Source organism: Macrotis lagotis, chromosome 3, assembly GCF_037893015.1.
Source record: "Macrotis lagotis isolate mMagLag1 chromosome 3, bilby.v1.9.chrom.fasta, whole genome shotgun sequence".
In the NCBI taxonomy this organism is placed as follows: domain Eukaryota; kingdom Metazoa; phylum Chordata; class Mammalia; order Peramelemorphia; family Peramelidae; genus Macrotis; species Macrotis lagotis.
In genome coordinates this window covers 17,823,174-17,848,906 of record NC_133660.1, presented here as the reverse complement: position 1 = coordinate 17,848,906, position 25,733 = coordinate 17,823,174, and the positions used below count along the sequence as shown (strand labels likewise).

The window sequence follows — 25,733 nt, the reverse complement described above, 5'->3', positions numbered from 1 at the left end:
TCCAAAGAGGATCCTAGGGGCTCTTGTCCCTGCCTTGAATAACTCTGAGGTTAATGCTGTCTGAACTTCCCTGAAGCACGGACCTAGGAACCCAGCCAGGAACCGAGTCTGGGTGGGGAGCCCCTCTTCCTACTATGATGCCTTCACATGCTGCAGTCCCAGTCCCTGAGGTTGGGGTAAGAGGAGGAGGAGGAGGAGGAAGAGGAGGAGGATGTTCTCATGGAGCAGAGATAAAAACAGTGAGAGGTGCCCACAATAAGCCAAGGCTAGCAGTGCCCTGGGCGATCTGAGCAAGACTGGGGTCTCCCTAGAACCAAGCATTCTGAGGTCCCTATCATCCAGTCTCTGAGGCCCTCCCTGGGGCTAACAGCAAGTCCATGGTCTAAGCCCCCCTTCTCTAGCTCACAGTTCCCTTTCTCTGCTCTCTTATGACTATCCTTCACAATTATACTTTCAAAGTATATACTAGGGGCGGCTAGGTGGCATAGTGGATAAAGCACCAGCCCTGGAGTCAGGAGTACCTGGGTTCAAATCCGGTCTCAGACACTTAATAATTACCTAGCTGTGTGGCCTTGGGCAAGCCACTTAACCCCATTTGCCTTACAAAAACCTAAAAAAAAAAAGTATATACTGATGCAGCAAAGGGCACACACACACACACACACACACACATGGCACACGAGCACAAGGATGCATGCACAAGTAACAAATATTCTTTATGAATTAAATACCTTTGCTTTTCGGCTCCAATAGAGGAATTGCTTTCGAAGGGTTTTGGAAATGCCACATACTCTGTTTTTCCTGGAATATTTTGATCTGCTGGTTGTTGTTGATCATTGGGTGGAGGGATATTTTGTGCAAAATCTCCAAAATTAGATGTAAATAAAGGATTGAAATTCATACCTGTCAGAGTAAAGTAATGTGATGTAACAACACATTAGGAAGCTCTTGCCCTGATGAATGAAATTTTAAAAATAAAGTGATTCCAAGCCCATGACAGTGAAAACTTGTGAATGCCTCCTTTCATTCTAAAGCTAGAGGACTCATCCCACTCCAGACCTGTCATGAAACACTCTCTGCCGCCCAGGCCATCCCCGGGGTGGGTGGCAGTCATTCTTACTCCTGTGAATCTCAGATTGGAAGGGGTCTGCTTCAGGGTGGCTACCCAAGAGATGCTCTTTGTCCATCTGGTTTGGGTGGTGGGGTGGATCTTGTGGAGGGGGAACTGCAGCCTTCAGAGGGGCCATCCAGAGGGACCCCGTGAACGACAAGGCGGACACACAGAGTTCATGGAGAGCTGATTCTCTCCATATGGAGCAGATGCCCAAATCCATTTTGGTGATGGTTTTCCTAGTTAAGTGTGAGGCTCATTCTCAAAGGCTGTGCAGGAAACTGTGGGGTGGCAGTTTCAGAAGCTGGCAGCATCACCATCTTTCACTGCTGGCATGCCATTTTTTTCCACTGAAGTATCATCCTCTCTTTCAGAAATGCTGAAAATGGACCCTCTGAAGCTCTCAAAAGGCCTTCCTTTATGGGGGATGTGGAGGAGGGAGTTTGTTTGATAATCAATCAGGTCCTCTAGCTTTATAACCTTAAAAATCAATTCTAAGTTTCCTAGCAAACATGGCTCTGTGCCTAAGGAGCCGTGTGGTAGATGATGAGAGCCCCCTTCTCAAAGACAGGTAGACTCCACTATTCTCTGATTTGATGTTCCTCATGGCTTCTTTGAGGAAAATCAGACATGACACATAGGACCCAGCTTCAGAGTCAGAAACCATCTTCATTTTGTAAACAGGTCACCGAGGTCCAGAGAAGGCTTTGTGCAGGATTTGAAGCAGTCTGTCAGTACTTGTTGACTGACTAAATGAATGACTGCAGCCAGCCATCGGGCTCTTGTCTCCCAAGTGCTTCCCCTCCCCAATTCAGCTTCTCCCATCCACTGAGGACCAGCCCAGTTAAGGAGAAGACTCCCGGTGACCAGATGGTAACCCCTGAGACCCACTTACCCCCTGCCCCTCACGACAGAAGCTCCCTGACAGGAGAGACAGCTTCCTTCTGTCAGGGGCCTCTAAGCCAAGACACTTAAGACTAGGGACCCCATCATGGTCCAGAGGGCCTTCACAAACAGACAGTGGATAATCCTAGAGCTCTGAGTCAACAGATGTCAACTTGACAGCTGGGAAGCTGAGTGTGGGAATAAGGCCCCCTTGTGGGCCTTATTTAAAAGACATTCTTGTTATAAAAGAAGCCAGAAGATAGAAGGAGGTCCAAGATAAACAGAAGGAAGGATCAAAGATGCTCTCTGGAAAAATGCATAAAATAATTGGTGGACCTGGTCTTCTTTTCTATCCCAAGGCAAGAGGAAATCAATGCATTTGGTTAACTTGCCTAAGAGGGATCACAAGCTCCCTGTACAAAAACCACTGGAACATAACTGCAGCTCAAGCTCCAACACCTGTTGTGGAGAATGGATTCTCTTCTGCAGAGAACCTGCTAAGACCTTCCAAATGAAATCCATATTTTGATCGCTGGGGTCTTCAAAACCAAAGTGAGAAGAGGTGAAGGTGGTGAGAAACTGGATCAAGAATAAGGCATGGAGGCAGCTAGGTGGCACAATGGATAGAGCACTGGCCAGGGAGTCAGGAGGACCCGAGTTCAAATCTTGCCTCTGACACTTAATACTTTCTTAGCTGTGTGGCCTTGCCTTGCAAAAAAAAAGAATAAGGAATGATGCTTGTTGACTAAACAGAATCATCACATCAACAGATCAGAAATCATTTCTTTTTTTTTTTAAGGTTTTTGCAAGGCAATGAATGGGGTTAAGTGGCTTGCCTAAGGCCACACAGCTAACTAATTAATTATTAAGTGTCTGAGTCCATGGGGTGGCTAGGTGGCGCAGTGGATAAAGCACCGGCATTGGAGTCAGGAGTACCTGGGTTCAAATCTGGTCTCAGACACTTAATAATTACCTAGCTGTGTGGCCTTGGGCAAGCTACTTAACCCCACTACCTTGAAAAATCTAAAAAAACAAAAAAACAAACAAAAAAAAGTGTCTGAGGATAGATTTGACTCCTGACTCCAGGGCTGGTGCTCTATCCACTGTACCACCTAGCCACCCCAGAAATCATTTAAGAAAAGAATTAGAAGGCACCAAAGAAGACCACAGAAGCTGAAATAAACAGAACTTTTTTTGTAACGTGGAAATCCCACCTAAATCAAATAAATTGACTTGTCGAAGCCCACTTAAAAATCTACACAAAATTAGGAAACACATCAAGACTTAAAACAGCAATTCCCTCCTGAGCTAGTTACGCTAATTCCAGAGAATGGGAAAAAAAATCCAAATAGAGATTATAATCCTTTTTATACAGCAATTTAGCAAAAAGCACAGCAGTAGGTATGACAAAGAGCCCAAGAGATTAAAAAGTGTGATCAGCAAACCCCTAACTTATTTTCCAAAGGGAGAGAAAAGATCCCCCAGGTTTGTCCAACCTGATGGAAGACAATCAGCCACCATGACTCATCAAAGTTTGAAGAAGAAAGGGAAATACCAGTTAAAAGACAGCTTAATGAGATCTAGCTGGATCAGTCATCCCAAGGCATACCAGGCTAAAATGGAAGGGGGGGAAACAACAAGAATAAAAAGAATAAAAAGATCTGTTAAGACTCTAGTAATCAACTTACTATCACAAGCAGCAGGGCCCTCATCCCTGGGCTCTTGACATCCTAGCCCCTTAGGGAATAAGTGCTAGCAGATCTGGGACTGGAGCAACACATAGGCAGAGGAATCCACAGGTATTCACAGGGATGACCTGTGCTAGAGACAAAGCCACTCCAAGGGTGGTGAGGGAACAATTTACCAAATATTCCAGAAGGGTGAGAAGATTCTTGGTACAACATATCTACTTTCCTAGCCCTGCAAAAAGGATCTGATGGAGCTGGTCTTCCCTAAGGCAGCAGGAACTCAATGGGACCCAGGGTGTGGCCTCCCTGGGCTCAGCAGCATTAACAATAGTCAGTCCATTCTGCTGGCTTTTGCCTCATCATGTGAGCGATGCCTTATGTCCAGGAAGAGATTTGAAGTCCCCTCGATCAATTCTCTCAGAATGGATCTAGTCACTGGGGTCTCAGCCTAAGCTGCTTCTTTGCAGGCCAGGGTCCCTCTGAAGACTGGCAGTTGTCACCCTCTTTCTGCACCCTCCTAGTGGTGCTTCACATCCTTTAAGCATGCATGGAAACAGATGAGGAGGACTGAGGAATGCACCTTGATGATTCCTCCTTTTTATACCTGCTCCTGTTTTCACAAGTGGGTTTTGCACCACTGAGTCTCTGTCAATACTGGTCTAAAGACAGGCTCTCATGTGACAGACAAATGAGGCTTGGCGAGCCTACAGACCACACTTGCTAAGATCCTCTGCCACCGACCAGCAAAAGTGGAAAGCACCATGCTGAATACAAAACAACTCTTGGTGTTTTTCTCTAGAGTCATCAGGGCAAAAACCCCATGGCAACCGTGGGTTATCATTAGGACGCACTCCAGGCCTCCCACAGCTTGGACTCCGCTAGGAAGGCCCCCAGAAAAGCTGATGCTGCACAAAGCCCCTGGAGGCTTCATGCTGTGTCAGTCAGCACAGATTGAGTAGCTTCTAAGGCTAGGAACAAGGCTAAGGGTACCAGGCAGACAAAGACAGACAAAAGGCTGTTGCCACTCCCCAGGTGCTCTTCCTGGCTTAGGGGGCCTGAGGCAGGGGCCTCCCTCCCTCTCCCCTCTCAGAAGTAAAGCCCACAGCCTTGCTCACTGCAGCTCTTAGAACTGCGCAAGAAGAACACTGCTGGCAAAGAGGACTTGTTGAGGCTGGGGCTAAATCTGTAGACTGAGGACCTCTAGGGCTTTGCCCTGAGCCTTGAGCTTCTCAAAAGCACATGTCAAGGGCAGTCTGTTTTCATGGCTGTGATGCCACCCGATGGAAGAGGAAGCAGAGGACCAGGAAGGCTGAAGACTGCTGCCCGACAGAGTTGGGGCTAAAGGCAGACCCTTGTTCTGGTTCAGAGTTGGGGGACCACTGTCAGAGAACAAACACTCTACCAACCCAGGCTTTGTGTGAGAACTCTGGGTCATTTCTCTACCCCAGTGAAACATCCGAGAGGGGCTTCAAGAGTCTTGCTGGGGAGGAGAGAGCAACTCCTGGACAAGAGCACAGCAAGAAACCTGTCCCCAATGGAAAAGAAGAGTTAAAGAGTCAGCTTAGGAAAGCAAACACTTCAGGGCCCCTCAAGGGGGAAAAAAATAGCTCCTACAAAACATTTTCCAAGGAAATGACCCTCAAACAACCCTGGGAAACAGAAAAACATTTGACTCCTTGCTTTGAAAAACACAAAAACACTAGTGATGAAAACACATAATCCCATTAAACAGCGGCCTTTAAAAAAAATTCACAGGTTGGTGAAGACACATAATTCTCAACAGCGTGTCATTTATTTGTATTCGTTCCCTTTATGCTCTCAAAATATACCTGGTGCAAATGAAGAAAAATGGGAAAATCCTGGGAGATTAAAGAGACTCATGGGCTGGGCAGGGAAGCTGAAAGGACAGAATAAAGTTGGCGAGGGTGGTGGTGGCGCGCTGCTGCCTCGCTCCTTCCTTCCAGTCTTCTCCGGCCGTTGCTCATGCTGGCGCATGAGGTCACTCAGCATCTGTCTCAGCCTAGAAAGAAAACAATTGTGACTATCTCCAAAGGGACCTCCCCTGCCTCTGCTTCCATGCTACCCTGGAAAAGATGGACACTAAGAAACGATGGCCAGTGTGAAGCAGAGGGGGGAGAAGTGAGATCAGGACCAGGGCTGTGGAACCAGGGCTGCCAGACATGGGCATTCATGCTAGGGCGGGGGAAGCATCCCTTTCATTTCTCAAGGAGCAATCTCAAAACCAAGGCCAGGGAAATGGGCTGCCCCAACTCTCCATGGCCCCAGCCAGGCACACCTTCCCTTCATCATGCTATCTACACCACAGAGGTTAATAGGCTGGGAATAATTAAAATTAAAATGAGGTGCTAGGAGCTGACCTCTCTGGGTTAAAAAAAAGTCCTGGAGCAACAGAGAGTACTAAGTCAACAGCCCCAACAAGTTTTCCGTGGGGGAACATTTGCGCCATGGCAGAAGCAGCTGCCCTTGGCCAGGCTCACGGAGCTGGGGTAGGAGGGCCCTGCAAATAGGTAGGAAAGAAGAACTGGATCTTACCTCTGAACATTATTCTGCTGCCATGTTAGCTGTGTATAGCACTGGTTTAACTGGTGCATGATCAAATGTACTTGTGGGGATGCCACGTTACTGGGCATGACGCTGTATGGCCCAGTGAGCAGAGTCTGCAGCAAACATGAGAGGGTCTGCAAAGAGAAAAGGCCTGTTAACTGGTACATGCCACCCTTGCCGGCCAGCCACCCACTTGTCGGCTGTCAGCAGCAGCCCACCTGCTGGTCTTGCATCAGTGTCTGGCAGATGCTGACGCTGAAGTCCAGCTGCTTCTTGAGCTGGTTGATCTGCTCTTGCCACTGCTCCTTCTCCTCGACATAAGACAGCTCTGACACCCAGCGAACATTCTCCTGTCGCCGCATGCTGATGTTCTGCTGCCGTGTCTTGGCGAGGGGACGGTAGTTCCCATCTGCAGAGAGAGGCTGGCTGGCCTTCCACCTGTGGGGCAATGGAAAAGATGGTCCTCTAGTGTCATGTCACAGGGCAGGCTCTGGGGAGGTCCTGGGAAGTGACAGATTGTTCCCCATAGTAGCCCCCTTTCTGGAGATGCAGGCCAGCAGTCAGGATTGTGGGTACTGAAGGAAACCAGAACAGGAGGGATCCTTAGTCCTTCCCAGAGAGATGAAGCCAAAAGCCAGAAGGCCGGGGCACTTGTGGGCACAGGACGCCATCTTATCCTGTGAGGGCCAAACAAGGTCTAGAGGGATCATCAATCCTTGGAGGAGGGCATCTCCTCCCTGCTGTGACTCCTCTCCTTTACCCAAACACCAGGATGCTCAAAACCCAAGAGAGGAAAGGCTCCCCAGATGCCCCCCTCCTGTCTTAACTAGCTGCTATGGCTGGCAGAGGCAGTCTGGGCATCACTTTTTGGTATTCACTGGGAACCAGGGTAGACAAGCAGTATGGACAGCAAGGCATGTGAGGAAAACCCATTTATACCACTCTCTCTGAGAAGGGGGAACAACATGACCTAATGGAGAGGCATCAAGGCTCAAAGCCAGGAAGACACGGTTCCAAACACAGGAGCATTGGTGGGGTGGGGGTGAGCATGGCAGCCTTCTAAAACATTGAACCAGATGAAAATGCCATTAGGAAATGGCTCACCAGATCAATGAAAATCCAGCCACCCAGCTCAGGTCACCAGTGGCATACAGCCACGCCCTCCACTTGAGTCAGATGCCTCCACTTCTGGGAGACAACAGGCTACAAAGAAAGGAAGGCGCTCCCCTGTCACTGAGGGGGCTTCCTCACTAAGATGACAGCATGGGAGTGGTTCCCCTTTCTATTCCAGGGAAAAATGCATTCAGTGACAGGACTGACTTAGAAAAAAAGAGCCCTTTTCTTCCCTAGTCCGCCATGATGGTGGCTTTGGTTGTGGACCAGGGCCTGTGAGTTCCAAGTGCACTCTGCTGGGGGGGGGGGGGGGGGGGGGGGCAAGCTGCCCCCGTGCCAATCCCTGTTCCACACGGCTCTGCTCCGAGGCTGTCACAGGCTCTACTGCTCTGAATGCCTGGCAGTGCTAATGGCATCATCAATTCAAAATTGAAAACAATCCAAGTCAAGGTTTTCTGTTTTCAAACGCATGACTGGAGAACACAGAGAAGGCACAGGATGAGATTTCCAATGGCAGCTTTATGCCCATGTCCTAACGCCAGGAAAGCTTGGGGAAGACTGTGAACTAGTGGTTAGACTAAGTTCACCCAGAAAATGAAATAATAACTCAAGCCCAAGAGGGTCACTGATAGTATCTTGAGCGTTCCTTAGCCTTCTTTGGAACTAACTCTCCCCAGTCGGCTCTTGTCAGAGCATGCGGGGGCTGGGGCAGAGACAACAGCGTGACAGAGGTTCAAAAACCTCAATCATGAACCCCTTGCAGACTGCAGGATAAATTCCTTCTTCCCAGACTTTTTACAAACAAGGGCCTAGAAAGGGACCCCGGACTCCCTGGCTGCCTCTTTGGCACTTTCCTCAACACCGCACCCCTCCAGAGAAAAGGCCCCAAACTAACCTATCCTTGGTTTCCTTCATGCCATAGGAAGTCTGGGTCATACTGTTAGGAGGATACACGGAAAAGTGATCATTTGAGCTGGCATCTTGTTCCTCCTCCTCCTCCTCCTCTTCTGCCCGAACAACTCCTTCAGAAAGGTACCCATCTTCATCGCCTTCTTCCTCCTCCAGGGCACACTGGGTAGAACCTCCCCATGTGGCCATTGTTCTGATTATGACGTAAAATACAGTCAATGGTGCAGGTATGCCAAATATCATCCCTGGCACAAAGATGAACTGGCGAATACATCTGCTGGGGAGGTGCCGCCCCCTGACTCCCCAGACCAGGCCCAGCTCCCCCTATAAAGCCCCTTCAGCTGCAGCCGAGGGCAGACAAGCAAAGACAATGGCCCTGGCATCCCTTGGGACGCCTGACTTCTGGGGTGAGGACAGCTCTTTCCTCTTTGGTCCTGGGTGGTCTGGCGCCTCATGAGAATGAAGCTGAAGGTCCCAGGAACTTGGGGTGCCTGTCATTGTGGGCAAGCCCACCGGGAGAGGAACAGGTGGTCCAAACGAGCCCCTAGCCAGGAAAGAACACTTCTAAAAAAGGCTGGTGAAAAGGGACCTGCCCCAAGTCTTAGAACTCTACTCTTTGAACTGAAAAGGAAGTCAATCCACAAAGGAAGGAAAATATCCAGATGGGCAAGTAAAGTCAAGAGGAGAAGAGCCCAGAAAGTCACTGAAGACAAAGAGGAAGCATTCAGTGCCCAAGAGGCTGGTCCTGGAATTGGGAAGAGCCGGGTTCAAATCCAGTCAGACACTTCCTAGCCATGCCACCCTGGGCAAGTTCTGTGGGCCCTGCCTGCCTGTTTCCTTAACTAACCTGGAAATAATCCTAGCCCTCCCTCCCAAGACTGCTGTGAAGATGACCTGAAGGGAGGATGGAGATCCTCTTGTCTTCCAGGCACCAGGCTGGCCCAGAGGAATCCATGGAGGAACAGTGGCAACAGTGCAAGAAGGCACTGGGGAGCTGGCTGTGTCTGGACCTGATGCTCAAAGCCCACCCTCATCCAGTGTGCCACTGATTCTCTGCAGAGCTGGCCCTGTTCTAAAGCTAATGAGAAGGGGAGATGTCCAGTGTCCAATAAGTCCAGAAGATGGGAACCAGGGAAGGATGAGAGCAACAGTGACCACTACTGACACTGATGCAGCACCTACTCTGTCTCAGGCCTTGTGCTAACAACTTTACAAGGACCACCTTCCTGTATTCTAACAACATCCTACAAGTAAGGGGCCATTCTTATCTATGACATCTGAGGAACTGAGGCAGAGGGGAAGTGACTCGCCTAGGGTCACACAGCCAGTCTGAGACTGGACTGGAACTCTCCAGGGATGGTGTTTTGGGTGCTGTGGCCCCACTGGCTGCCTGAGGGTTGGTCAGGGAGGACTAGAAACATGGTGCCAGGAGCTCACGCCCCTGGCAGACACAGCAGCACTAAGACTTCCAAAGGGAGGGCCAGTTGCTCCTATTTGAAGAGCTCTGAAGAACAAGCCACACACACACTGTGCCACCCAAGACTTAGCAAAACTCTAGCAAAGGAAGAACCCAAGGACAAAGCTAAGAGAACCGATGCTCTTCAGAAAGCCCAGCAAAGGCCAGCCAGGGCTCACCTCCAGAAGCAAGTGTTCAAGGGGGGTTTTGGTCAGGGAGGTCAACTAGAAAGATCTGGCTGACCACAAGGGAGGACGATGGGGGGGGGGGGGGGGGGGGGAGAAGGCTAGGGAGGAGGAGGAGGAAGAGGAGGAGTCAGGGCTCTTACTTCTCTGTTCGGCTCTGCTGTGGCGTGCATGGATTCTCAGAGCCATCACTTCTGACCGACATGGCGGCTGTGGATGCCGTTTCTGTTAGATCCCGCCTCCGCTGGTGTTCAGCCATGAGCGCTTCGAGCTGCTTTCTTCTTTGTCGCAATTCTTCCCTTAAAATCTCATGTCTTCGCATTTCTGACCACAACTATTGAAAACAAAAGAGGAGACCAGACTCAGCTCCAACAGGACACCTGGACAAATCGGTGCTGTTAATAATTATTTCTTGTTTTACCCTCTATCAAGGGCTGAAAGGACTGAATCAACTTCAAATCAAAACTCCTTTCTGTCAATTAATTTGGTACCTTTGCCAACAGCACCGAGCACAGTGTTGCCAGGCAAACAGTAGACACTTCATAATCGCAATGGATAGGGAAACAGAAGCCTAGCTCTTTGCTTAAAGAAGCAAAAGGTATAGACAAGTCTCTTCCCTACGCTCATCTACAATAGTACAACAAAGTAAAACTGAGGACAAGCCCGCCCTCAGAAAATTTCCCTGCTTGGTAAACATCTTAGGAAAGAAACCCAAACTCCCCTGGAACCACAAAGAAATAAAGCCCATGGGCCTCAGCCACAAGCCCATCACATTTTAGACTTGGGTGCAGTCTGACACATTAGACTGCCTTTCATTTCCCAGAGTTCTCCTGCTTTGGCAGGCAAGGTGCACACCTGCAGGGCTTTGGGGAGCAGAGGTAAAGTCTGGGCCCTTTTGCCAGCACTGCCTACCTGCCCCTGGCAGCCTACCTCATTATCTGCCACTGCCGTGGCCCCCACAGGTTCTTCTGTTATGAACCCCACCTTGTTACTGGGGCTGCTCGCATTCTCAGTGGTGGTGGGCGTTGAGGTCAGTGCCTGGGTGTACTTCTTGGGGGAGCTGTTACTCACATTCACGGCAGAAAGCTGAAGAGAATCAGACCCCTTTGCTGAAGAAGGAGGACTCACACGCCACTCCACCCCCTCCCCCCATCTCCTCCCGGACACCTGCCTGGGACTGGCCTGGGCGTGCTCCCTGGGACAGGGCTACCTGGAGGTCAGGACAGGCCTTCTGCAGGGCCTGAATTTTTTCTTGAATTTCAATCAGCTTCTTTCTCTCTTCCTGTAGCTGTCTGAGCTCACGCTGCTGCTGCTGCAGTTTGGCTTCATAGAATTTCTCTCTGTAACCAAAGGGAGGTGAGCCGGTTGGCCCTGATAGGGCACCAGAGGTGGCCCCGGCCAGAGGCAGCCTCCCTGGGGCTGGCCCCCCGCACCTCGCCTTCTTGTTGTGCCCAGCCTCCTTCTGGCCTTTACTGGGGTTGGCCCTTGTGTTGTTGGAGTGTGGCTTGGCCTCTGGCTCCTCTGCTGAGATGAAGTCCCCCAGGTGAGAGGCACTGGCTGGGATGGCTGCGGGCTCCCCATCATCATCCTAGGACAGAAGCGTGCCCAGGGCATGTTAATGGGATCCTGACTCCTGGAACGGAGTGTCAATCATACCAACACCTCTCAAGAGCCTTTTGCTGTAATATTTATAAGACAGCGAAGTCAACAAACAAAAGTGGTGAAGGTGGAAAGAGCTTTGAAAAGGGAGATCAAACAATATTTCTGGAGCTGAAAACAAGACCCCAGTGAAGAGAGAAGGCCGGTGGCCCCTGTGAGAGCCAGCATCCTGAACCTGGAGGCGCCTAAACCCCACTCCCACCGGGCTCGGCCACAAATCTGGCCCACTGAGGGATTCTCGACAGTCCTTGAGCTAAGAGGGGCTTTTACATCTTAGAATAAAGATTGTTATAAACCAGATCAAGAAGGCTGGATGCCTGACCCCTGTTGTCATGGAATCCTCCCTGACTTCAGAAGACCCTAAGAAAGATCAACAGGAAAGGGCAGAGAAGAGGAACAGGGGCAGATCACAAGTCCCACCAAATTCAGCCCCCAGAGCCCCTGCCAGATGAATGTGGCCTTCAAGTGGATGACCTCTTCTCCACACTGGGGGTCTCCTCTTTCTAGTGACAAGGACAAGCTAGCCCCTGCCTCACCTGCACCAGAGCCACCAGGTCCTGAAGCTGTCGCAGCTTCTGCTTGGCGGCCATCAGCCTGCTAATCTTCTGTTCAAACTCAGCATCCTCTGGGACCTCCTCCCCCAAGCTGCTTCTGTGACTGGATAGGGAGGCTTCGCTGCCTCCATCCTCTTCGGCTTCCTCCTCCTCCTCATCTTCACCATGTCCTCCATCCATTTCTTGTTCTCCCTCTCTATTATACCGACATTCTACAAGGAAAATCACATCATCAGTGGAGAAATGTTCATTAGGTACCTCCGCTATTTCAGGTGCAGCCCCAAAGCTCAAGGAGCTTGCAAATAACAAGCAAATAAACAACGTACAAACAAGCTACACGTAAGATAAACAGGGAATGTTGAACAGAGAGAAAGCCCTGGGATGAAGTGGGGTGGGGAAGGCTTCCTGGAGGAGGGATTGAGAAGACTGCGAGGGAGGAAGGTGGAAGAAGCCTGGACAGGTAGCCAAGTGAGTGAGCCTGGGTCCTGGGTCCCGGACATGCTTGGGAGCCCCTGGAGCTCCCCCAAGGAAGGGAGCTGTGTCTGCAGGACACTGAGTAGCCCTGGCAGAGGCCTGCCCCAGGAGAAGGGCCCTGGTGCTGACTTACCGAGCGAGGATGACATGTTCAGGGTGCGCAGGTTGGTTGCAGATCTGTTATTGATCTCACAGTTTGTATTGAGGGTTCTCCCATCCCTGTTGTTGGTGACGCACTGTGCATTTGTATTACTGTTCACTTCAGCCCAACCAGTGGCACCCTGGGGGTTTCTAAAGGGAACCAGAGTCACAGAGAGGGAGTTTCTTCTTAGGGGTCTGTTCCCCTCCATCCAAGCCTCCTGCCTCTGGATGGAGCCCTGTTCCATTTGTTTTGGTGCATTCACCCCCCCCCCCCACCCCAGGTGGAGTCCTACAGTCTCACTGTCCACAACTCCCTTGGGATGGCACCATCTATGAAGACCCACAAATGCTGTGAAAGGAGATCCCAGGGCCACCGCATCCCCCTTGGGGAGCTCTCCTTCAACAGCTTCAGCACTGAACTCAGGACCTCACACTCTAGAGATAATGCCTCTCCTCCCTGACCCTCAGGGATCTGCTGCCCCTGCCCCTGCATGAAACCCGGGAGGGACCTCCCCAGGCCACGGAGAACAGAGTTTCCAAGGCACTAGGCTCAGCTCTGGGCAAGTCTGGCTTACAGAGATGGCCAAAGAGGGAGCAGAACCCCAGGCCACGAGGAAGGAGGGGGAGGAAAAGAGAGGAGCCAGGAACTTGCTGCTCACCGAATATTGGTGACGGGGCCAGGATTCTCTGGGTCCGAGTCATATTCCGACTCTTCTGTCTCTTCTTCGTCTTTGGTGTGCTCATTCACAGCGTCCGTCATCATATCGGACGTCTGTTCATAATAATGAACTAATTCCCTTAATTCGTTCAGTCTCTTCCGAACTTCATTCAATTTTCTACAGGACAGAGATCATCACCTTGCTCCATATAACCAGAACATCAGCCAGCATTGAGAAAATGCTTTAAATTCACCAAGTGATTTAAATAGATATTTCTCACAGTAATCCTGAGGTACATGCTAAGAACTACCCTCATTTTACAGATGAGGAACCTGAGGCAGACAGAAGTTAAAAGATTTGATGGGGGTCATCCAGCTATGAAGCCTGCGTGGCTGGATTGAAATTTATGTCTTTTGGACCCTCATGTTCTCTCCATCTTGTTGCCTCACTAACTACTTTCTTTCAGCAAAATCTCCACATGTGAAGGTCTACCTTTTTCCCAACATCTCACTAGCTTAGCATTGGTCAAGACCGATTACATCATGAACCAAAGTCAACATGGGTCAGCCCCAGTCACATCACAGTAAATGGCTAGAGGTGGAACTAGAAAATCATTGATTCCTTGTCTCCATGGTGCCTGGATGGCAGATTGCCTTAAATAGTCAACCCAGGGGATGACTAAAATAAATGAACTTAGGTTTTCTCACTCCCTTATTTAGAGTGGCTTGCTGCACTTAAAACTCTACCAAAATCCCACCCAGAGCCAACACACCCAGAAATTGCTCCACCTATATGGCTGAGCTACAACTGCTGGTGAGAACACCAGCTTCCATTTCTCTGGAAGGACTTGAGGTATGGCATAGACAGTTCTCCCTCTATCACACATTCAGGAACCTTTGATAACTACTCAAACCTAGTCTCTAAATGTCTTTTCTACAATGGTAGAACAAAACCTCTAAATGCACAGTGAAACATGCCCTTACTGGAGCTTTTCTGTTGGGTTTAGCTGCTCTTCATTCTCACTCTCGTTCTGAGAGGCCATTCCATCAGGAGGATAAGCAGCCGAGGGTGCATGACTGGAGGCCTCTCCATTGGTGGCTGGGACCAAGCCCACCGGGGCAGAGGCTGCTGAACCGATGCTCCTTTGATCCATACTCCTTTGAGGGGAAGGTGAGGGCAAAACTAGGAACGAGAAAAAAACATCAGTTAGAACCCAAAATAAGACCACATTCAGTGATGTCAAGCCATCACCTCACCTGCCTGTTTGTTCATCCAGTCAGCCATCTGTTCACCTATCTATCCAGCCATTCTTCCACCCATCCATCTGTTCGTTTATCCATATGCCCTTCCACCCATCCATCTACCCTTCACAAAGACTAAGTGGGTTCAAATCCCATTCTAAGGCCCCTTCCACACGCCCTGTTCACTCAATCTTTCCACAGCAACCACATTGTTTCATTTCTCACCACTGGTGAAAACAAAAATGGATGAGAAGAGCCAAAGGTGGCATATATCCATTCTGGAACAGTACAGTCAAAGCACCCAAGGTGAGCCCAGGAAAGGGGGTGGGGGTGGGATGGGGTGCAGAGAAGCAGATAGTCTCCAACTCTCAAAATGCATCTAACATGAGAGAATCATAACTTCACAGCTCATAGATCAAAACTAGAAGGGACCTTAGAGACCAGAGGGTCCAATAGCTTCACTTTACAGATCAGGAAAACTGGAGTTGAGACTAAATATCTAAGGAAGATTTGAATTCAAATCTTCCTGCCTCCAAGCCCAGTGCTCTAACCAAGGAATCAACTTGCTCATCTTCAGGAAAAGTAAAGAAAACAGACTAAGATTCCTTAACCTTCCTTTTCTCGAGTTTAACTTCTTACTCTCTGACTTTTCCTTTCTATATAATGAACCTGGAGTCAAAGCCTGGCTTGGACAGTCCTTTCAACCCTAGGACTGGGATCCACTGAGCCTGGTCTCAGTCCCCTAAGGATGCCAGGGGATCAGTTATGAGTTGCTCTCACTCTCACTTTTAGGGGACATACAAAAGGAACATGCAATGTTCTTATCCAACCTCTTCCAAGGCCACATTTGGAAGAGGGAGAACCAAGAGGAACATGATGCTTGATACAGAAGAGTTGTTTAATAAATGTCTAATGCACTATGGGTAGAGTTGTGAACTGTTCCAACCACATTTTGGAGAGCAGAGTGGAGCCAGGCTCAAAGGGTCCAACAAGAACTCTATTCAAGTCTATACCCCAAGGAGAGCGGACCTATATACAAGCTCAAGCAGCTCTTTTAGTAGTGGCAAAGAATTGGAAGTGGAGGGGATGCATATCCACTGAAGAATGGCAGAAAAAGAAGTAGTATGTGATTGTGGAATATTAGTGGACTTTTAGAAATGATGAGAGAGATGGTTTCAAAAAACCTGGGAAGACCTCTGAGTTGATGCAAATGAATTGAGCAGAACCAGGAAAACACTGCATAGAGTAACAATACACAATCAACTGCAAATGACTTGACAACTCTAATCAAAGCAATCATCTAAGACAATTCCAAAAGACACGTGATAAAAATATTACCATCTACCTCCTGAAAGAGAAATGATAAACTCAGAAGGCAGGCTGAAGCATATTTCTCTCTTTTTCTTAGGTTTTTTTGAGGGGAGACTAACTACATGGAGAAATGAGCTTTGTATGGCTTCATATTTATATGGGGTTCTGTATTTCTAGTCTTCTCAATGGGGGGCAAGGGAGGGAAAGAATTTGGAACTCAAAAGCAAACTGAATTCAAAACCAAACAAACGAATGCTGAGTAGATTCCATCCGATCTTCTCCAAAACTGGTCCTTTGTCAAGGAGGCCATCCCATCCCTCCCCACCATTCTGACAGCCCCAGACCAGGGCTGATCTAGATGGACTTACAAGCAGAGTTATTCAGGTGCTGATCCCTCAGGGTGTGAAGCTCCCCAAGCAATTTGTCCATTTTCTGTTTCTTTTCTTGCAACACTCGCATTTTGCTAAAAAGGTGAACTTTCTCATCAGATAGCTGTTCTGAGACGGATGAATTCCTGCTCTGGGAAACTTCCCTAGTTAATGAGAGACTTTCTGCTTGTCTCCTATTATCTGGAACATCTGGGGCCTTAAAAAGAAAAAGAAAAAAAGTATATTTATCCAAATAGAAGTTTATGTGTTATCAAAAAGCTTGAAATTCCTTTGAATAATGTAACATTTTTTCCTCCACCATAAACACAGAGACCAAAGGCCCTGGAGGGCAGGAGCTGCCTCTGTAAAGTGAAATGGTAAATCATGTGGCGTCCAACCGGCCAAGGAGCCAAAGGCGACTACTAGGTTGAACGACACACGATTACAATTCAGGCAATGGATTGGACAACAGGAAGCTGAAACCTTCTTGTATTATGTTGGGAATATTGAGCCCTGGGTACAGGGAGAGTGGGGGTGGGGTGGGGGTTGTGCTGCTAACTCAACACCCCCTTTCCCCCCCTTCTCCTGGACCACCCTCCTCTTTTCCTCCTCGCTGATGAAGTCACAGGCTCAGCCTGCTCTGTACCTCGCCCTCCCCACATCCCCTCAAGTTCTGCATTTTCTCCTAAAGCTCTTTATAAAGTCGGATATAAAAGTAAAGGAAACAAACGACAAAAGTTCCCTGCAAATGGCACACGGGGCTATTCAGGGCCAAGTCATGATTATTTTTAGAACACCCCTCACCCCACCAAATGCCTATGTTCCCCTAAGGAAATCTTTCCAAAGGTGGTGGCTTTGCAGATGAGAGGCTACCTGTGCATCGTGCAGCTGGTTATGAAAGCGCTGGATCAAGTCATTCAGCTCCTCGTTGAGCTCCGAGTTTATACTGATGCCAGACACGCTGCCCGTGGTCTCTGTGACGACTAGAAAGCAAACCACCAAAGACACTCATTCCTGGAGAGCTGGTGACTGGGGCCTTCCCTCTGTCCATACACAGGGCTGGGCCCCTGGGGTGCACAAACTCCATGACCTCACTCGATGACTGCTGGCCAGTAGCACAGTGCCAGGGACTCAGTTTAATAAGCACTACATTTTGAGCCACAACCAAGTTCAAGTCCAGTGAGCATCCAGCTGTGGAAGGTACTAGGGGGGTCTCAGTCCAGGGGCACTCCCAAGACTATCCAGGTGCAGCTGGCTGGGTGACCTCTCAAGGGGCCATTCTGGCTTCCCTCTTGGGTTCAAAGTGCCCTTCAATTCCCTCTCTGTAATCCCTACCCACAGGCAGCAGGAAATGCTCACTAACCAACAAGGTGAAACCCCCACACCCTAGACTCCTCCTGCCTCAGCACATGCTCCATGGGAAACCCCAGGAGTTGGACTGCAGGCATGTCCCTGAGGCTCATCACAGAGGTGGGAGGGAGCCCTCTAGCTAACAAAAAATCCCTGGCCTTGATGTAGGAGGGGAGGCAGAAGTGGAGATGGTAGAATTCTCTCCAGATCACCCACTGCCTCTCTAAAGCAGAGCTCCGGGACTTCCTTTTTCTCTCAGGCAACCCTCCCCCCAAAATCTCGCCTCTTCCTCCACCTCAACCTTGTCCAGTGTCACACCCACACCCTCATCTCATAGGGGTCCTGCTGTTTCCTGTAGAGCCAAGTGTTGGGAGCCAGGGTCTCTAAGCTGTTTGACACAGTCGCAGCAAGAAGACTCAAGGCAGTCACACTGCCTGATGGAACAACGTTTCCTTCTTCAATATATATAGGGATTTCATGCATACCAATATTTATAGGTTTACTATTGATTACAATATCTACTCACCCTAATACTGGAATGACTATAAAGGAAGGATTTCAGAAAAATTCCTTGAATAAGACAGATTGTAAACTGTCTAAATTTAACAGGACTGCCTCTCCCTGAGGCATACAAAAGGCTTCAACATTATGAAATCTCTGGAAAACCCAGCACTGGGAATTCCAAGGAGATACCAGAATATATACAGGGAAAACAGATATGAGATGGGCCAGACAGAATTCCAGGGAAATTAATAGTTTTGCCCCCCTTATCATACACAGGAATATATGAAAAAGATGGTGGGAAAATGGTTAGTACAGGTGGCTGATATGTGAACTCCAGCAGCCTTAGTTTCATGGGAAAGAATAAAAAAGTCACAGAAACTGTGGCTTCTACCAACTAGGCCAGAAAGAAAAATTGGTTATTGTAAGAGTTAACAGATGGGTGGACAAGCATAAAGACCCTTACTACAGACTGTTAAGAAAGTGTATCAAAAAACATTACCTACACAAAAAATATAAAAAACTTTCCATTAAAAGAATTGCTTAATTAATAACTTTAAATGAATTAACAATTATACAATGTAGTAATAAATATAGTAACAGACAGGTTAAGGTCATCGTGGTCCAAGTAGGGATAAGAAATTAATTAACTTTATGATTATTACTTAAACTTGTAATCACATGATTAAAACTTGTAACATATGAACTATATGATTGATGATGAAAATGGTACTCTTGTAACCAAGGAAATGATCTCAGCTTGCTTGCTCACTTGCTTGAAACATACATGATTCTGAAACTATAAAAATAAATCCAAGCAGCTGACAGTCAGTCAACCTGCTCCTGCCTATACCACTTGTTGACTCAACTCATTTTGCTGACTCTATCCCTCCTGTCAGGTTCCAAGAACCCCGCCGAGGCTGGACCCCCACAGCCAAGGGCTCCTGGGCCCTTCCCATGGACACGTCCCTTAGTTTCCACTCTCCTTGGGGACCCTTGTCTTTGCACCCTTCCAACCCCTCAGAACTGCCAAACAGACTCCAGGCCCCTTTCCCAAGCCCTGCCCATTTCTTGGGGCTGGTGCCTACAAGGGGCAGGCTCCTCATCTCTGTCTCAGAGTGGAAGCCCTTTCCAGCCTGCTCCATGTTGGAGCAGTCTTTGATACTCTTCTGTAGAGACTGAATCCCAAAGAATGTTAAAGTTTATCCTCTTTCCCCTGGACCGTAGAATGAGGACAACAGTCCACATCATTCCAGTAAAAAGACTGGCTGAGAAGGCAGAGCATCTCGTGGATCATTTGCTGGTGACAAGAGGAAAGGGTCTCTGGTGGGGCCAATACCACAGGCACTTCCCTCAGCAAGGAATTTCCTGCACTGTTTAGGCCACAGAAGAGTCCCTGATAGCCAGATGATCAAAGAACTTGTGCAACAATCCTCGGGGGACTAAGGTAAATCAGGATGCTCCAGAACCAGAAAAACACTCTACACCCCAACAGCAACAATGATCAACTTTGATGAACTCGCTCATTCCATCAGTGCAACAATCAGGGACAATTTGGGGCTGTCTGCAATGGAGAATGCCATCTGTATCCAGAGAAAGAACTGTAGTGTTTGAACACAGACCAAGGACTAATACCTTCAATTTAGAAAAAAACACCTTTATCTTATTATGTAATCATGCTTTTACATTTTTTTTTCTTAAAGATGATTTCTCTCTCAATATATTCAATTTGGATCAATGTATACCATGGAAAACAATGTAAGACTAAAAGAATGCTTTCGGGGGGGGGGGCAAGAATGGCAAAAAATTCTAAAACTCAAAATAAATAAAATCTTTATAAAAAAATAAACATATATCAGGATGTTCCAACAGGGAGATCTAGCCTTGCTCAATATTTTCCTGTCATTGTTCTGGAGCAGAGTATAAAACTTAAAGGCTTCAGACCAAAAACTTCTGGGTGCCCCAAAGAGATTAAAAGGAACTGAGAAAATAAACTACAATGAAACCTAAGAAAGAGCCTTTGAAAGTCACTCTTGTGGCCCCAGTGACCTATCTCTATTCAAGGTGGCCACTGCTATTTCCAGAGGATGTTTTGGGCAGAAGAGCTGGTCTCGGGGCCCAGAGTGCACTGACTGGACTGAACACCAGAATGCTACAAAGCCTCTTCACAAAAACCTTGAGGACTCAAAATGAACCAGCCTACCGATTCAAGGAAGAGCAACAAAATGGATGGGAAATGCCTCCTAACTTATGGCAGGCCAGGAGAGCAAGGCGTTCAGGACCTCTCCCTGGGTCGAGCACCGTCAATGGATGGAGATGGAGGCCCAGAGCTGAAGGAAGGCGGCCCACAGGCTGCGCTGTTCCAGGATCCCAAGACTCTACCTCTGATGCAATGTGTCCCTCCTCCCAGACCTATCACTTCAACATAGTGGTGCTGATATTTGGAGCTGATTCATGATTCACAACCTTAATCTCTGAGGATCCAAGCTAGAGGTCACCCAAAGGCAAAAAAAAGCTGTGTCCACTAGCTTGGGTAGGCTGCAGCGCTCTTCCTATGATGATCTAAGGTCACAACTAATCAGCAAAGGAGTCAAAGCAGGGAGCAGCACTAGGGCACCCTTGGTTCTGTGGTGGCACAGGGCAGCTGTGCTAACAGGAAGAACTGAACTTCTGAAAAGATCTAAAGAGGATCCCACTCAGGTTGTGATCTGCAGGAAGGGAAGGAATGCTAAAGGGAAGAGATCTGAGGATAGAAGGAAAAGTGTTTTCTAAACCTCATTTTTAAAAATTGTATTTATTTAAGGCAATGGGGTTAAATGACCTGCCCAAGGTCACACAGCTAGGCAATTATTAAGTGTCTGAGGTCAGAACTCAGGCCCTCCTGACTCCAGGGCTGGTGCTCTATCCATTGCACCACCTAGCTGCCCCTTTTCTAAACCTTATTAACAATGACAACATGCGATTTGTGTTTTTTAATCACAAGACACCTTCAAGACATTTCTAAGACACATGGGAATTTGCTTTTAAATCTATGTCACAACCTTTTGTTATGAAAAAATTCACAATACATGTTTCATGAGTTTACTTTTAAAATTAGAGACAAGCTTCTCTAAATGTATTATCTATTCTGCAGCACTACAGAATCAAGGGATCAGGAAATGAAAAGTCCTTAGAGATTACCTGGTGCCACCATCTCATCTTTCATGAAGAAGAAAATGAAGCCTCTAGGGGGTCAAGGACTTCTCCAAGGTTAGGTCATTTCCACTTTCCCAGTCCACTGGTTCTCCCATTCTGCCTATAGTAATATTCTGCCCACGCCTCCTCCATTCTCAAAAATCCTCACTAGATCCTCCCATTCCTGCTCTCTCTCTTCCCATCTCTCCTTGAGAAGGCATCGACAATGGGTGTCTCTATGTACTTTCCCCTCTCATCATTCCTCTGCACCCCACTTAACTGTTACTATGATCTGCTAGCGACCAAATCCATTGACATTTTCTTCCTATTACTAGAGAAGACATCTCTGTCGCCCTGGCTCACCACCCGAGTGTCATCCATGATTCCTCATTCTCTCTCTCATCTCCTAAACCAGATGGATTGCCAAATCTGCTTTTTCTACTTTTGTAAAACATTCCCTTTTCTCCTCTGACACTGTCTCCCCCCCCCCCATGTGTAAACTTTTTGTCAAAGAGAAAGGAATCAGAAATACTTAACCAGATTTAAGTTAATACTTATAACACAGGAGAATGAAAATGAGAAGAATCTGGTTTCTTTAATTCAACTGCTTGATATTATGACCTACAAAATACCTGAGGATAAATCCATGGCATCAGAGACTGGGGCCACTGTGTTCTATCCCTTCAAGGAAGTTTTGATCTGCCTCAACTGAGGACAAGTGAGGAGTACCCAAAGTTGGGAACAAGAGAACTAAGGATTCTATTACAACAAACAGAAGCTGCAATGGGCTGGCCAGGAGGTCCTAGGGACCCCTTTGATGGCTCCCCAGGGTGAGGTGGGCAGAGAGTGCCTGGTAGTAGGGGCTAGCCTCTGGTTCTCCCCCACTTACCGGAATCATCCATCACGGCGATGGCTTGCTCAGCTTTATGCTGCAGTGCCAGGAGAGCAGCTTGCTTTCCTTGTAAAGCTCTCAACTGCTCCTTCTGCTGTAACATCCTTTTTAACAAATCATGTTGTTTCTTCAAGTTTTCCAGCTCTTCCCTTGGCTCCTGCTGAGGATCTTGGGTCTGGGGAATAAATAAATCAAACCATACTAAATTCTGAGTTGTCAAACCGTTCAACCACCCCCTCACTCCCCCCCTCACCTCCACCCCAGACACACAATCAAATCTTCAAATACTATTCAAAAGAGAAGCTGCTCAGAGAGTTTTTAAGAGTCTGGACTGAGAATATGGGGACCTGAGGTGAGGCCTAGAGGCAGGAAACACAGGGAGGTACAAGGAGAAGAAAGCAGCTACACGGAGGGGCATCCAGGGTAAGAGTGCTCCAAAGGCACCAGTGCCCAGGACCGTCTCCTTCAGACAAGCCAGATGAGGATGCCTCCTCTCCAACTGGAACCACAAACCTACTTCCCTAAAGCCTTCAGAAGGCCTCCCAGCCAAGGCCAGAGAGAGAAAAAGCAGCACTTTTTTCTTTTTTTGCAAGGCAATGGGGTTAACTGACTTGCCCAAGGCCACACAACTAGGTAATTATTAAGTGTCTGAGGCCAGATTTGAACTCAGGTACTCCTGACTCCAGGGCTGGCACTCTATCCACTACACCACCTAGCTGCCCCAAAAGCAGCACTCTTGATACTTTTAGATGGGAAAGTTTAACTCGATTACATGAAACTTCAGTAAATAATTTTAACTCACAAATCTGATGGATACCCTCAGATAATAAAAATAATTTAAAAAGATGCAATGTTCCATTTAAGTCCAAGTTATCAGCTTTCAAGTTTTTCTCTCGCAATCCTGATGCCCCACAGTGAGAATTCAGGTTCTCATCAATGCCAACCAGCTTAATCTAGGTGCAGTCCTGCCCAAGGGGAGATTTATCTATGCAGTTGAACTATCTCACTTAAAACTGAGAACATTTTAAACTTCATTGCAAAAGCTCGAATAGTAACTAAATAACTAAATAAAGGCAACCCTTTTGGAAGAAACTTGAGAAAGTCACATACTTATGCATGAGGTCCCTCAAGATAAAACAACTTAATGTGCAAGTCAGAAAATGGGGATACAAATTTTAATGGATTTCTTTTTTCTTTTTAGGTTTTTGCAAGGCAAATGGGATTAAGTGGCTTGCCCAAGGCCACACAGCTAGGTAATTATTAAGTGTCTGAGACCAGATTTGAACCCAGGTACTCCTGACTCCAAGGCCAGTGCTTTATCCACTATGCCACCTAGCTGCCCCAATGGATGTTTTTTTTATCATTGACTTTCTGATACAATATTTTGCAGTGAGGTACATTAAATAGAACATAAAATGCATTACACCATTTTCATTAGAAACTTTCCTCTAAATTTGAATTTAGTCATTCTAAATTTCCAGCCCTAAAGGATCTCATGAGGTTAAGGTTTTTTTGTTAATTTTTATTTTTAAAAATTTAAGACAATGGTAGGTGACTTGCCCAAGGTCACACAGCTAGGTAATTATTAAGTGTTTGGGGCTGGATTTGAACTCAGATCCTCCACCTCCAGGGCTGGTGCTCTATCCACTGTGCCACTGAGTTGCCCCTATTAAGGTTTTCTTAAATGGATCACGATCACTGAAGAATTTGCAAAAGAGAATCTAACTTGTTCACCAAAAAGACCTTTTTGTAAAGTCGAACTGCATTGAACTAGTTTATGGACATGTTTTGGTTTTCTGGAGAAATCAGGAGGAGGAAAAGAAAGTCACTTGTGTGACTGTGCCTATCAATTCTCATTCTCAAACATTTATAATACTTGTTTGGATTTGAAGAAATAAAAGCCCAAGAAAGTTAGAGTAATGACAATTTATAGACTTCTAGAATGCAATCCTCTCATTAATTCTTGGGTCCCTCAAGTTCCTTTTTTGCCCCAGATTCTTTCCTTCTGTACTAGAACTCCCAATGACAAGGAGGTAACCATTATTTGAGCTCCAAAATGATTTAAGAAAAGCAGCACATGAACTAGATTAAAGGGGCAGCTAGGTGGCAGTGGATAGAGCACCGGCTGTGGAGTTCAAATGGGTATCACTCAATACTTGTAGCATCAAGTAGTAGCTGTGTGACTGTAGCCAAGTCACTTAACTCCAATGCCTCACCAAAATGGGGAAAAAGAAAAGCAAAGAGAACTATAGTTTAACTATCTGTCTATACCATGGGGATCTGGAGGCAGTTGTGATTAAATGTGCCAGCTCTGAATATGCCTGCCTTATCCAGAGTTTGGGTCAGGGACAGTCTGGTAGAAGAATCAAGGCCAAGTGGATCCTCCATGGACTGGACTAACTGCCTGTCCCACATAAGCGGTTGGAGCTCCACACTCATCTATTCCTCTTCTCAGCTATTCAGTCATCCCATAGGTATCCAGGATCTGGAGTGTCCGCACTGTCTCAGCATGATCTCTGCATTCACTGGACACAGCCTCCATATAGAAGACCGTAGGAAGCAGTTGCTACCCCACCCTACCCTTCTGGCTAGAGAAGACAGAAATGAGTAAGGGGAAAGAAGAACAGGATGACAGAGACAAAATAAAGAGCCTGGAATACCTGAGGTGGAAATAAAGGCTAGAGCATAAATTGTGATGCTTTAGAGATGGGTTCTGTTTTATTTGAAGAGATTCACATATTGGCCTTTTGGGTCACTATGGTGGATGAGATGGTTGCCTCAGGGAAATCCTCTAAAAATGACCATGATGCTCTTCCTAGGAGTGACTGGCCTTTTTCAGAAACCTAACTTGATGATGCTGTCTGTGCTCCCAAAATTTCACCTCATCATCTGACCTGTAAGAGCTTTTGGAGCCAAGGTCATCATACTCCCCCCCCCCCCCAACCTTGGGCTCCATTAGAGTTTCATGGTCTTCTAGCTGTAAACTCCCTCTTCCTGATCACTTGTAGAAGGGTCCCAGGGTGGGGATAATGCTGGGTTCTTGAAGGCTGGGCCAGTGGACCTCAAGTTAAAAAGGTTCAGTCACCCTGGAAAGGCTCTGAACCAAAAGGAATCTGCTTTTCAGGGATGGGAGAGGACTGGCCCCCACTTGGGAGATGAAGGCTCCCTAAAATTAAATGATCCCAGGTCCTGTGTGGGCAGAGGAAGCTCAAAATACAGTTACAGGTCGACTAAACATTTTAAGTTGACCCTTGGCATGCCAAATGTAAGATCCTTGTCTAGGGGTTCACCCATGGCTGGAGGAAATGAAGCTGGTCAGTCCCAGCAGTCTGGCCACCATGGAGATCTGAAGAAGTTGCAGCAAAATGGAAGGATAGGTGGCAAAGAGAGGAAACACTGGACTGATCTTACAAGAAACAGCACTTCACGGGCCATGGGATCATCCTGTACCACCATGGTCCTAAGAATCATGAAAGAAAGGCAGCAGACACCCAGCT

The 25,733-nt window shown here is 47.5% G+C and overlaps 1 protein-coding gene across 21 annotated transcripts in view; it reads right to left on the bottom strand.

Annotated features, from left to right (window-relative positions):
• PCM1 (pericentriolar material 1) overlaps positions 1–25,733 on the bottom strand; it is a 70,256-nt gene that overhangs the window by 30,369 nt on the left and 14,154 nt on the right. For 11 of the 21 annotated variants that reach the window (XM_074228205.1, XM_074228203.1, XM_074228208.1 and 8 more), the window contains 15 exons: positions 22,234–22,411; positions 17,193–17,302; positions 16,320–16,536; positions 14,383–14,581; positions 13,400–13,576; positions 12,733–12,890; positions 12,108–12,337; positions 11,084–11,500; positions 10,843–10,998; positions 10,056–10,246; positions 8,258–8,464; positions 6,468–6,687; positions 6,238–6,383; positions 5,514–5,704; positions 732–903 (listed from right to left, as the gene is read on the bottom strand). In XM_074228205.1, the coding sequence (XP_074084306.1) occupies positions 732–903; positions 5,514–5,704; positions 6,238–6,383; positions 6,468–6,687; positions 8,258–8,464; positions 10,056–10,246; positions 10,843–10,998; positions 11,084–11,500; positions 12,108–12,337; positions 12,733–12,890; positions 13,400–13,576; positions 14,383–14,581; positions 16,320–16,536; positions 17,193–17,302; positions 22,234–22,411 (2,969 nt within the window). The remainder of the gene's footprint in view (positions 1–731; positions 904–5,513; positions 5,705–6,237; positions 6,384–6,467; positions 6,688–8,257; positions 8,465–10,055; positions 10,247–10,842; positions 10,999–11,083; positions 11,501–12,107; positions 12,338–12,732; positions 12,891–13,399; positions 13,577–14,382; positions 14,582–16,319; positions 16,537–17,192; positions 17,303–22,233; positions 22,412–25,733) is intronic. The other 10 variants (XM_074228212.1, XM_074228213.1, XM_074228219.1 and 7 more) reach the window with 4 other exon arrangements.